Source organism: Mesitornis unicolor, unplaced genomic scaffold (genome assembly GCF_000695765.1).
Source record: "Mesitornis unicolor isolate BGI_N332 unplaced genomic scaffold, ASM69576v1 scaffold43271, whole genome shotgun sequence".
Lineage (NCBI taxonomy): Eukaryota > Metazoa > Chordata > Aves > Mesitornithiformes > Mesitornithidae > Mesitornis > Mesitornis unicolor.
This window is the reverse complement of record NW_010166576.1, coordinates 13,542-24,866: the sequence shown is the minus strand read 5'-3', so window position 1 is coordinate 24,866 and position 11,325 is coordinate 13,542. Positions and strand designations below refer to the sequence as shown.

The 11,325-nt window shown below is 37.6% G+C and overlaps 1 protein-coding gene across 1 annotated transcript; it reads right to left on the bottom strand.

The window, feature by feature from the left end:
* Positions 1-917: 917 nt before the first annotated feature.
* GTSE1 (G-2 and S-phase expressed 1) lies at positions 918-11,325 on the bottom strand. The gene is made up of 11 exons (XM_010195006.1): positions 11,247-11,325; positions 10,524-10,587; positions 9,825-10,443; positions 8,390-8,560; positions 6,874-7,015; positions 5,269-5,646; positions 5,002-5,074; positions 4,414-4,662; positions 3,061-3,241; positions 1,825-1,965; positions 918-1,001 (listed from the first exon to the last, which is right to left on the bottom strand). Exons 1-11 carry the CDS (start codon positions 11,323-11,325, stop codon positions 918-920), a joined length of 2,181 nt encoding a protein of 726 aa, XP_010193308.1.

Sequence of the window (11,325 nt, the reverse complement as noted above, 5' to 3'; positions counted from 1 at the left end):
CTTCTTCCTACTTAAACACTTAAGAGTCTCCCACTTCTGCTACTTCTTGAATTAATACAAACAGCTGAAAAATCCATTTCCATCCTCTTAATAAACTTTCATAAACATATTAAGCTAGTACATACACAGCAGCAGCTTCTGATCTCCAGGACAGCCCATAAATGTTGAAGCAACAAGGCTACTATTTTTACTTCCATTCACCTCACTGTATTTAAAATCTCCATGTGTTATCCAAGTGTGGCAAATTCAGGTAAGAAAGCATTTTTCTGTTCTTTGAACTTTCTCACTCATGTTTAACCTTCAACTGTCAAGACTAAACCATCTGCAGGATGACCTAGTCTAGGTGATCCTGCTCTGGCAGGGCAGTCAGGCTAGATGACATTTGAGGTGTCTATTCTGTGATCTGGCAGTAACAAGCTGTTGCTTTCTCCTTTGAATCACACAAATTCAGCTATTGCTGTGAGTGTATTCTACTAGCATTTAACAGGGAAACATACTCCCAAATTTGCTACACTTTCATATAAAAAACCACCCTGAAGTCCACTAGCTTTACCTACATCTTAACATTTGTTAGTGAAACACTAAAATAGCAGCCTTTTGTTACAGGCAACAGTTTGGTAAACTTTATTTAAAAATCAAATCTTTGTTGTACATAGGAGATATGGAATCAAAAGACAATTGGCAGGAAACAAAAATAGACAGACTTCCAGGACAGAGAATGTCAATTTTTGCCTTACAGCAACACAGTTTAAATACATCCATTGCAGCACATTCAAGACTGTTAGAACTCTGATTTAATGCAGTTCATCAGATACTCCATAGCCATCTTCAAAAAAACCAAAACTGTATCAGTGAAGAGTAACACCTGAACACTTGAAAGATCACAGATACCAAGAATTCTTCATTTCCACTCAAGTTCAGAACTTGAGTAGAGGGGAATCCAGATTTTCTTTGTTTACATCAGGACTCAGAGTGATAAGAGGTGAACTCAAATCAATTAGCTGAAAGAAAAACAGTAAAATTTAGCTTTTGCACATTACTAGCAGCAATAATCTGTTAACAGACTTCTCAAATGCTTTTTTTTGTTTAGGACTTGTATTAATACCTAGAAGACAGATACAAGCACCACACTCAAGCTTTTATGGTCAGGTTTTTAAACATCTACTTCATTCTTAGGCTTCTCACAAGGCTTTTTTAAAAGTTTCACTACTATGCATATTCCAGTGACACTGTCCTGCAGGCATGGCAGAGCACTTCAGAACTCCTCTGCATATATCTCCAGAAGTCAGACTTCTGTGGTCCTCTTTTGACATACTTTGAAGGTCCCAATATTAAACTGTCCCCAACTACATCTAATGTTGTTAAAGGCTACATCCTCATAGTTACCACTATGCCTGACAATATCTACAAGAATCTACCACCTTCAAGCCACTAGTGTCCTACTTGCCCAGAAATTCTTGTCAAATTTAGAGAAGATTCCACACTTTCCAACTAAGGAAGTGATTAGGAGTTAAACAGGAGAGACAGTCTTGTTTTTTTCCACAAAAAAAATGAGCTGCTGCTGCCAAGAACTGAAAATTTGCAAGAAAAGGAAAACAAGAGTCAGCATGCCAACTCTACTGAAGACAGCACTCACTTCCTGCTTCAGAACAGTTTAGTTCTTTAACTGCTTTAAGCATGAAGTTCATTCTCCATCTTCCTCCTTTTCCTACTTGCAGATTGCTCCCCAAGCTCTAAACTAGAACATGTTGCAGACAAGTATATGCAGCCAGTTGACATTTTTCTGCTAGCATATTTGCATCAGATGACTTGAATATAACTTACCTTCACATGCCCTGCAAATACAGGCTTAAGAGGAGTAATCTTATTCACTTCAGGAATATTGGAAAGGTCAATCAGAGGCCTACTTTCACATTCCAAAGTGTGTGGAAGAGATTTGTCTACTCCAATGTCTACCAGTAAGGCCTTTAAAAAAAAAAAAGGGTAAGATAGTTCAGGTTCTCTCCTTTGTTCTCCATGCTTCCTTCATAAATGTTTAGGCAGTCAGTTTAGCTTATACAGCTGTAATTATCACAGGAGAGGCTTACTTTATAGGCTGGGTATTTTTCATGCAGGATTGTTTGCACACAGTGTAAAAACCTCAGCTCTCACCTTGCCAGTGGCTAGCATCACAAGTAGGGAAAATGCAGTGAGACAAAGCACAAGAGCTCCTTGGGGCGTAAAACAATTTTTCACTTAAACACAGAGTTAGTCAATTTTAAAGAGTGTAACTATCTTAATATTTATATGACTTGAGTACAGTTATTGTGCAATGTTATTTAGCCACAAACTATTCTGTAGAGCTCTGAACTTTAGTCATTCTTTTGTCCAGTTGAACTATTCTACACATGTGCTAAGCAGTTCTGTAACAGGTTAACAAGAAAAGTACTGATGTAATAACAAATAATTAATCTACAATTATTCTACACCTTAATATTTGTAAATCAATAGCCACTTTGACAGATTAATGCTTTAGAACTACTAGTTCAGTTCTTCCTCCTTAATGCCTGTGGAGTGCCAGCTTTCAACATGAAGCCATTGATTCTTAGGAGTAGAAAAGCATTCACTGGTCTAAATAAATCACACTTAAGTTTACTAGTATATGGGCTTTGGGGTTTAATCCTCACTCATCATATACAGATTTGCACAGCTGTTAGGGGATTGAATTTAGCTGCAACAGCACTTTTTTTTCCAAAAGGGCTTTATAGGTGCAATTGGAAATGCCCTGTGACTACTTTCCTAATCAAATCCACAGGGGTTTCACGGCACTTACCCAGAAGTAGAAATATAATATGAAATCTGCAAGTATTTGACCATTCAGCTTTGAGATTGGAACAGTGGAAACGGGGAACAGCTGTTCAGTGCCAAAAATAGGCACTAGAGGGTGCACATGCTTAGAGTTAATCCATTTTAAGTTTGCGTGTACTCTAGTGGTTTTCCTACTTATCCCTCATCTTGAAATAAAACTTATTTTCAAGCAGTTTACTTAATTCTGTAGAAAGATGTATTGTCATTTCTTACCTCAGTTTGTTTCTCTTCAGCCAGCTGATTTTGTACTTCAGCCTCTTTTAATTCATTTTCTACTACTTCTGAAGCAGTTTTTTCTGGTGAGAAGTTAAGAGCAAGAGGTTGCACAGGTGGAGGAGATGTATCATCTTCTGAAGAAGATATCTGCATCTTATTCTCTTTTGTCTGTTTAGAACTAGGGAAAAAGAATTGGCAATAACAGAGTTCTTTAATTAGGATTAACTACAAAAGACTGCAAGCCCAGGCCCTAACCTCATTTTCTCCTTTTTTACACCAAGTTTTAATAACCAAAATTCTTCCCTGGAAAATAAAATACATCATACTGCAATAAATTTATAGCCTACCCTTGCAAAAAAAGTGAGCTAATGACTTCAGAATGATGAAGAATTTAATCTTAAACTGATACACACACACACACACACACACATACATATATATATATATTTATGCAGCCTAAACTTCACACATGGGATTTCGGGTTTTTTAGACTTTGAAGAAACAACTAACAAATCAAGTACTGGTATTGCATATCACTGAGCAACCCACTTCAGTCCCTGCTGAGAAGAGGTACTGACAGCAGCAGGAAGACCAGGGGTTGTAATCTGATTAGTATGATAAAGTCATTGTAGAGAGTGTAATTGTTTCCTGGACATTTACCCTAAGTTACATGACACACAAGAAGAGTTTCCTAACCATGAATAATTTTGCTTTAATACTGTTTGTCTCCTGCATACATATATATGGCACTTGTGAGAAAATGTTGCCTTCTTCATATTATCAGCCCAGCATTTTCACAGAAAACAAACATAATTAACAGTGTAGGATTCACCCATTCTGCAAGCAATTATTTCAAATGAAACAAAGTTAGACCTGCTCAGAAACTAAAGCTGAGTCAACTAAATACTTGGCTTTTTAACTGATGCTTTAACAAAGTGTAATTTTATAGAAGTGTTGGCAACAATATAAAACAAAGTTAAAAGTAATATGTACTTTAACCAGCTACTTCCTTTCATCCAAAGGCAATAGGCAAAATAACACCAATGCCAAACCTGTTTTCAGCCAGAGCATCAAATACAAGTCTTAAGTTGTCTGCTAACTTGAGAAATACAAATAACTTCTTGTTAGAGATAATTCTTTAGTGTTCGATATTGACTCATCTCAGTAAGCCTTACATTATTCTGCTAGTCACAAGATATAAACCATTATTAGACCTACACAGTATCTATACTCAAATAATTTATTCTAATGTTTAGCAGATGTCCAGGAAACTTGAAATTCATCAGTAAAATTCATTTAGAGGCAGTCTGCCTACAATACTCATTTCATATATGGAGGCTTCTGACTTACCCAGCTGTAAGAGTCTTTTTGGTAGACAAGATGGAACTTTGACAGCCAAATGCAGCATGTGGAGAAAATGCCATTGTTGACACACTTTTAGGAGTCATTCCTGGAAACCCTGAGATACGACGAACAGGTGTAGGTAAGCCAGACCGTTTCAGACTTGCAGGCGTCATGGAGACAGACTTCTGAGGAAAACAAGAATTCTGAGAGACCCCATCTTCTGAGGCTTTCACAGGAGTGCTGACTGCCATGGCGCTAAAAGAGAAACATGCATTAGCCAATAGCTTCTAGAATCAGTTTGGTCAGTAAAGGAATGGTAATCCTCAAAGGTGATAATCACAGCACAGTAAGGGCTTTCCCAAATAAGAATTCTTCTATGAATGACTGTTTAGCACTACAAAGAAAATCCTTCTCTTCTGAAGAGGGTTAGGGGGGTTGTTTGGTTATGTTTGGCTTTTTTTTTGTCTGTTTTTAAATCAGTTCCAATAAGCATTAACACAGCTAACCTGGAAGGTCTCAAGGGACTAAACTTTTAAAGATTGCCACATTCTATAAAGTATGCCTCAGTACATTTGACTGTCAGTTAAGCCGTACCTTCCAAGTGTGCCACAAAATGTTAATCCACGAGATGGTGTTGCTTTTGGTGCTGATTTGATTGGTGATGTATCTAAAGAGAAAAAGGTTTGTTAATTGTTATCCACATTCCTATTAATTTTTTAATAACAGATACCTTTCAGATAAAATACTAGTTCCTTCCAAGAGGTGGACAGAAGTGTAATGAAACAAATAACAAGCATTCAAGGTAACATTTGCTTTTAATAACCAAGCTAGAAGACAGGTCATGCAAAGTTATCTGCTTACCTCCAGCCTTCACCAGAACATTAGCTTGACTTGTAGGAATGGATAAAACTCTAGTCTTAGGCTTTGGGAACAGGCTTCCTTTTGTTGTACTTTCATCTTTATTCTGCTGACATAGCTTCTGCAGACTGGGAACAGAGCTCAGCCTCTGAATTCTACCTCCTACAGCCTCAGGTGATGGTGCAGCAGATGAAGATTTAGCCAAGCTTACAGCACTAGATATTTTGGGAGTACTAGCTGATCTTTCTTGCTTCTTGGATTTCTCAGTATTGACAGCCTGCAGAGATGACACTCTGGTAGGTCTGACAAGACCCAGCCTGTTTGTACTAGATGAAAGCTTAGAGCCACTCACATTAGCTCTCGAACACATGCCTGATTTTCCTGAAATAGAAAGTTAAGTTATACTTCTCAGTCATTGCTTATTGCTAAGTTTTTGACTAAGCAGAGTAATTATGCTCACACAGGAAAGAAACACAGCAATTTACAGCATTTATGTTCAAATAAGTGTAAGGAGAACACATAACTACTGAAAACTTATTCCCCGAATTCTTGAGCAATTTCATTTGTTTGAGAAAGTCTCCTCACCAAATTTCTAAATTACTGCAATCAAGTCAAAGAATACTCTTCAAGGAATGCCAAGGCAGCTTGCAGATTCAAGTTACATTTTCAACATTTTCTCCCAGCGTAGTTGGCTCTGGTCCCTTAAACAGGCATTCAAGAAAGTAATACTCCAAGTTACACTGATTAACACCACAGGCTGAACTACACAAGTGCTTTTCTCAGTTTTCTGTATCGTTGTTACTTTTAGTCCGTAGGTTACTTTCATTAATACGATGAATCCTGACTGTTGTATAAAATAATTCTTCTTTACCTTTTATTGATATATTATTATCCATCCAGGAAACAAAGTACAGAAAAATCTGCAGTAACTTGGTATCATGATAGATCTACAAAAACTGTGGTGCTTAATACCATCAGTATTTTTAGGAGATTACTTCCCCAGTCTTTTGAGGCTTACTGAAAGGATCAAACTGATGTCCTCATTATAGTGTCAGCCTCTTGGTTATATTCAGTTATCTCCACAGATTTTGTCTGGTTTGGGGTTTTTTTGTAGTTTTGTTTTGTTTTTTTTTTTGGTCTCAAATCTGCTTGAGTAAAGCCCATCCTTTTTTTAGGCTTACAGAAACTCAGAACTAGGCCTTCCACCTTCCTTCCATATTTCAGTTGTTTTGGTGTTGGGCTGTCTTCTTCTTTTTGGGAAAACAAAGAAGAAAAAAAACCCACTCACAAAAAAACCCACAAAACCAACCCAAAACAAAAAACCACATGTTTCTGAGGCATTACTTACTTTCTAGCTGTGTCAGTCCCTCACATGCAGGCATCAAGCTTACATGAATCTAGTTTTTATAAATTATAGAAGTCTAAGATTTGTCTTTAGTCCACAGAGATTTGCTGGGCTAGCCTACAAAATTTTAATCTCAATTTTAAACATTTCTTATTGCATATATATACTGGACACCATTAAAACATATCCAAACCCACAGTCCAAGACATGCTTAGCTACTTCAAAATTGATTTGTGGAACAAATTTGTAGAAAGAGTGATTACCATTTTTTCCTATGGGAGAAATGGGTAAACTTGAATTCAGACATGAGTTCATGCTGGAAACTGATGACAAAGATGTAGTCCTTCTTGTGAGGCCACTGGCAACACCAGGAAGTTTCAGATGTGTTATCTTCTTTAAGCCAGGCTGAATCACAGAATATAGTTTACTCAAAAGCAAAAAACCCCTATTTAATCCATAATTTTGTCATGCTTTTTCTTTGTATTACAGCTTTTTATTAGTGAATTTTGAAGAAACTCCTTCCTCCAATTAGAGTTTAAAAATTGAATTTTCTTAGAAACAGTTCATTATATCTAGATTATTCCACAGAACTGGAACATCAGATCTAGGAGGTGGACTGTTATTTCCATTCCTGACCCAAACCTGAGTACAGACTTAAAGGAATAAAAGGAGCAATCCCAGGCACCAGTACCTGCTGGGCACCAACCAGCTGGAAAGCACCTTTTCAGAGAAGGCCCTTGGGAGTGCTGGTGGACATGTCAAACATGAGTCAGCAAAGTGCCCTTGCAGCCAAGGATGCTAATGGTATCCTGGGCTGCATTAGGAGGGGCACTGCCACCAGGTTAAGGGACACGATCCTTTCCCTCTGTTCACCACTGGTGAGGCCACACTTTGAGATCTGTGTTCAGTTCCAGGCTCCCCAATATAAGAGCAATTTGGAGCTACTGGAAAGAGTCCAGTGAAGGGCCACTAAGATAATTAAGGGACTACAGTATCTCTCATCTGATGAGAGGTTTAAAGAATGTGGACTGTTCAGCCTAGAGAAGAGAAAGCTCAAGGTGAATGTCATCAACATATATAAATATCTGAAAGGACAGCATCCAGTAGTGCCCAGCAACAGGAGCAGAGGCAATAGACACATACTGAAACACAGGTGGTTCCCTCTGAACATTAGGAAACACTTTGCCACTGTGAGGGTTACTCAGCACTGGCACAGGTTGCCCAGGGATGTTGTAGAGTCTCCATCATTGGAGATATTCAAAAGTCATCTGGAACTTGGCCCTGAGCAATGCGCTTTAGGTGGCCCTGCTTAAGCAGGGGGTTGGACCAGATGACCTCTAGAGGTCCCTTCCAAGATCAACCATTCTGTGAAATAAAAAGTGACTTGCAGCATCGGAAGTAGGTGTCAAAATCTTCAAAACAACTCCTGACAGCTACAGATATTCTACAAGTTATGGCAACCTTTTCATATGGTATGGTGATTAACAACACACATCAAAAACTGTTTCAGAAAATTGCTGATCGCTTACCTGCAGCTAGTGCTTTAAAAACAAAGGTAATGCTTGTTAATCCAACATATTTTTAGTTGCTCTTAAGTATGTCATTGTGTTTTGTGAACTTCAAACACACATTCAGGAACAGCAATTACAGAACAAAGACTGCTTTTCCTTATAACCATTATACACAACAAATAGCTATAAAGTTATAAAGTAAACTACATTCAGTTTTCTTCTTGTATCAAAACATCACAAAAATTGCTTTAAGAATGCTTGCCATTACCTTACTTGGTGCAGGAAGGGCTTTTTTGTTTTGTGCCGAAGAACTGCCACTGAATGAAGCCTCAAAGACATCTGAAGCTGCACTGGATTTATCAGAAGTTAGATCTTCACATGATCCTATACTGTTCAAGTGTCTTCTTGTAGAAATACTAGTATGTTTTCCTGGTTTGGGCTGCAAATTTAAATGCAGCAATTTAAAAGCTACTAGTGTTTCTAGAAACCATTATATATAAAGATTTTTACAAAAAATTTTGTTAAGAAGTCATGACAACAGTCAATGAAGCCAGTCAAGTCCTTAGTCTTTAGACTAATAAAGTTAGTCTAGTGAATGTATTTGCCAAGTACTAGAACATGCTTGAACCCAGATATTGGACATCAGCCTAAAGACAGTTCTGCAACAATTTGTCAGCAAATTTAATGGAATCATTTAGGTTGGAAAAGACCTTTGAGATCAGAGTCCAACCATGAACCTAACACTGTCAAGTCTACCACTAAACCATGTGTTCATCTACATGCTGTAACAGCTGTTCCTTAAAATTGTGAGATCTCAATTTAATTAATATTCTTCTGCTTTACTCTAGCTTTCCAAAGGATGAGACATTACAATAGCAGACCTGCATCATCCAAAGTGTCTACTTAGACAGTGGGGTACAATTTGTCTAGTTAAAAGCATTGAGACTGTCTTTTCTGATAGCACCCAAAAATCAAGAAAAGACTTACACCACAAAGGAATCAAAAGATCCCCTACTTTCTATAGGCAATGGTTCCCAAAGAGCCAATATCACATTTTCAGTAAAATCCACAGTACATACCGAGCCTAAGACATAAGGAGCAAAGCAATAAAATCCAGAAGATAGATTATCTAGAGACTAGGATTTGTATGCACAAGCTCACTAACACAACTGTTTCCTTGCTACCCTACATTTTAGTTGGTTATGTGGCCACATGCTAAATGCAATACCATTAATCAGTGCTTTTCATGACTGAGACAAGTTGTGGACAGAACTAGAAGAAGATTTTCTATCAAAATAATTGTGGGGGTTTTGCCCCTCTCACCTCCATTGTCAAGAGTTAACAGTAAAAAAAAAAACCTATTTTTGCACATTAGGTCACTAAGCACAGTGCAGTAATTTACAAGCGACAAAACAGAAGCCAGGAATGATGGTATTCACAAAACCAAAATACAGTGGAGAAGAAATTTGCCTGCAGATGCTTTACATTGTCATAACAGATAAGCTTGTTGGCTGTATCACAGTATCTGTCCCCAACTTGTTTTTTATATATAATGCTTCCTGCCTAAGGATCTTATAGAGTAGAGAAACGTTGGAATATTAAAGTTCACCTTCAGAAATAAAAGCCTATAGAAGTTTAAACACCCCTAAAACACACAAAGGCCATGTTTAAAGAAAACCTTGTTGCCCAGGAGCCGTCTTTACCTTTTCAATAGTCAACAAATTGCTTTTTCCAAGAGCAGATGAAGGTTTTGCCATTGGCAGATGGCCAGTTGTCATCGTATTTCTTTCTTTAGTTTTCTGTTCTTGTGTCAAAGGTGAACTGGCAATTTTCATAGGAGATACACAAATTTTAGCAGGGCTTCTGTTTGGAGTAGTATGAAAAGTATGTATTTTGTCATCTGTCAAAAGTTTATCCAATTCCTTCTGAAAACAAGGTGGCAGGTGACATGCTGGGCTATCCTGAACACAGTATGTTTCCCTTTTAACAGCCCTGGGACTTTTCTTTATATGTTGGCTTGTCAGTATTTTCAATTTTGACTTTGAGTCCTCCACAAATTTTTCTATAACCTTGTTTTCCTGTTCTTCTGACTGGCTTATTTCAGTCTGATCATTCTTGCTTCCAGTCTCTATTTGCAGTGCTAACAAATGAGCTTCTTTAAAAATTTCCACAAATTTATCTCCTGTAAGCGGGCTCCACATGAGTTTATCATCAGAAGCAGGCATAGTCTTTTTTTCAGCATTTTTATTTACTTCTGCATTGACAGTGACACACTTTTCTTTGTGTCCTAAAGGTCCAACAAAGACTTCATCTTCATTTCCACTACAAAGAAAAGTAAGTCAGCCCAGCATCTTATTTGTGTCCATCTTTAAGGTATATTTACCCATATACCCTTCACTTACCTTGCTGGAGAGAGTGAAAGATCAAAATCAAACTCTTCATCAGTCAGAAGAGGAACATCTGAAACTATAACAAGTATTTCATCACAGTGAGGATTTGCAATAAAAATTATTGCATCATGCTTTGATAATTTGGTGAAGCTGATGTCAGATGGCAAAGACAGCTTTAGTTATGAAGGTTAAATAACTAAAATAATAAAAATATGGTTTAGGTCAAAGAAATTGAATGTTCTGCTGTGAATATGGTCATAATTGCAATAGATGGCCCAAATATCATGGAAGATCTCAACACTAATTTTAAGCATCCATAATAGGAACTGGCTGTGGGAAAGGGTATCAGCAGCCTCAATCAAGAAAGGTGAGACTATATAATTTAGAGTTGTATGACAATGCAGTTGTCCTATCAGTCAGTTCTCTTCCAGTTATAGCTAACATATACTCTAAATATTAATTGAATTTGCAGCAGATAAGGAAAAGATAGGAGCTCAGATTTGACGTATAGAAGAGAGTTTGATGACATCATGTAGCTGCTACTACACATGCTTTAGCACCAGTGCACCAGAAGCTCTTGAGGAGGCTTGTAAGTCTAGGACTGGCAACAGCAGCCCCAAAGACTACAGAGAACAAGGAATAAAACGGATGCAGGAGGTCTACTGATCTGAACTGTCTTAACTTGTAATAGGAGATATACCAGGTAGAGAATATCCCAACATGTTCTCCACGTACCATTGCTCATGCAAATACCCAGTTTTTCTTCAGCCACATGACTTGAGCAAGGTGCTGCCATTTCTTTTCCGTCTTCCAT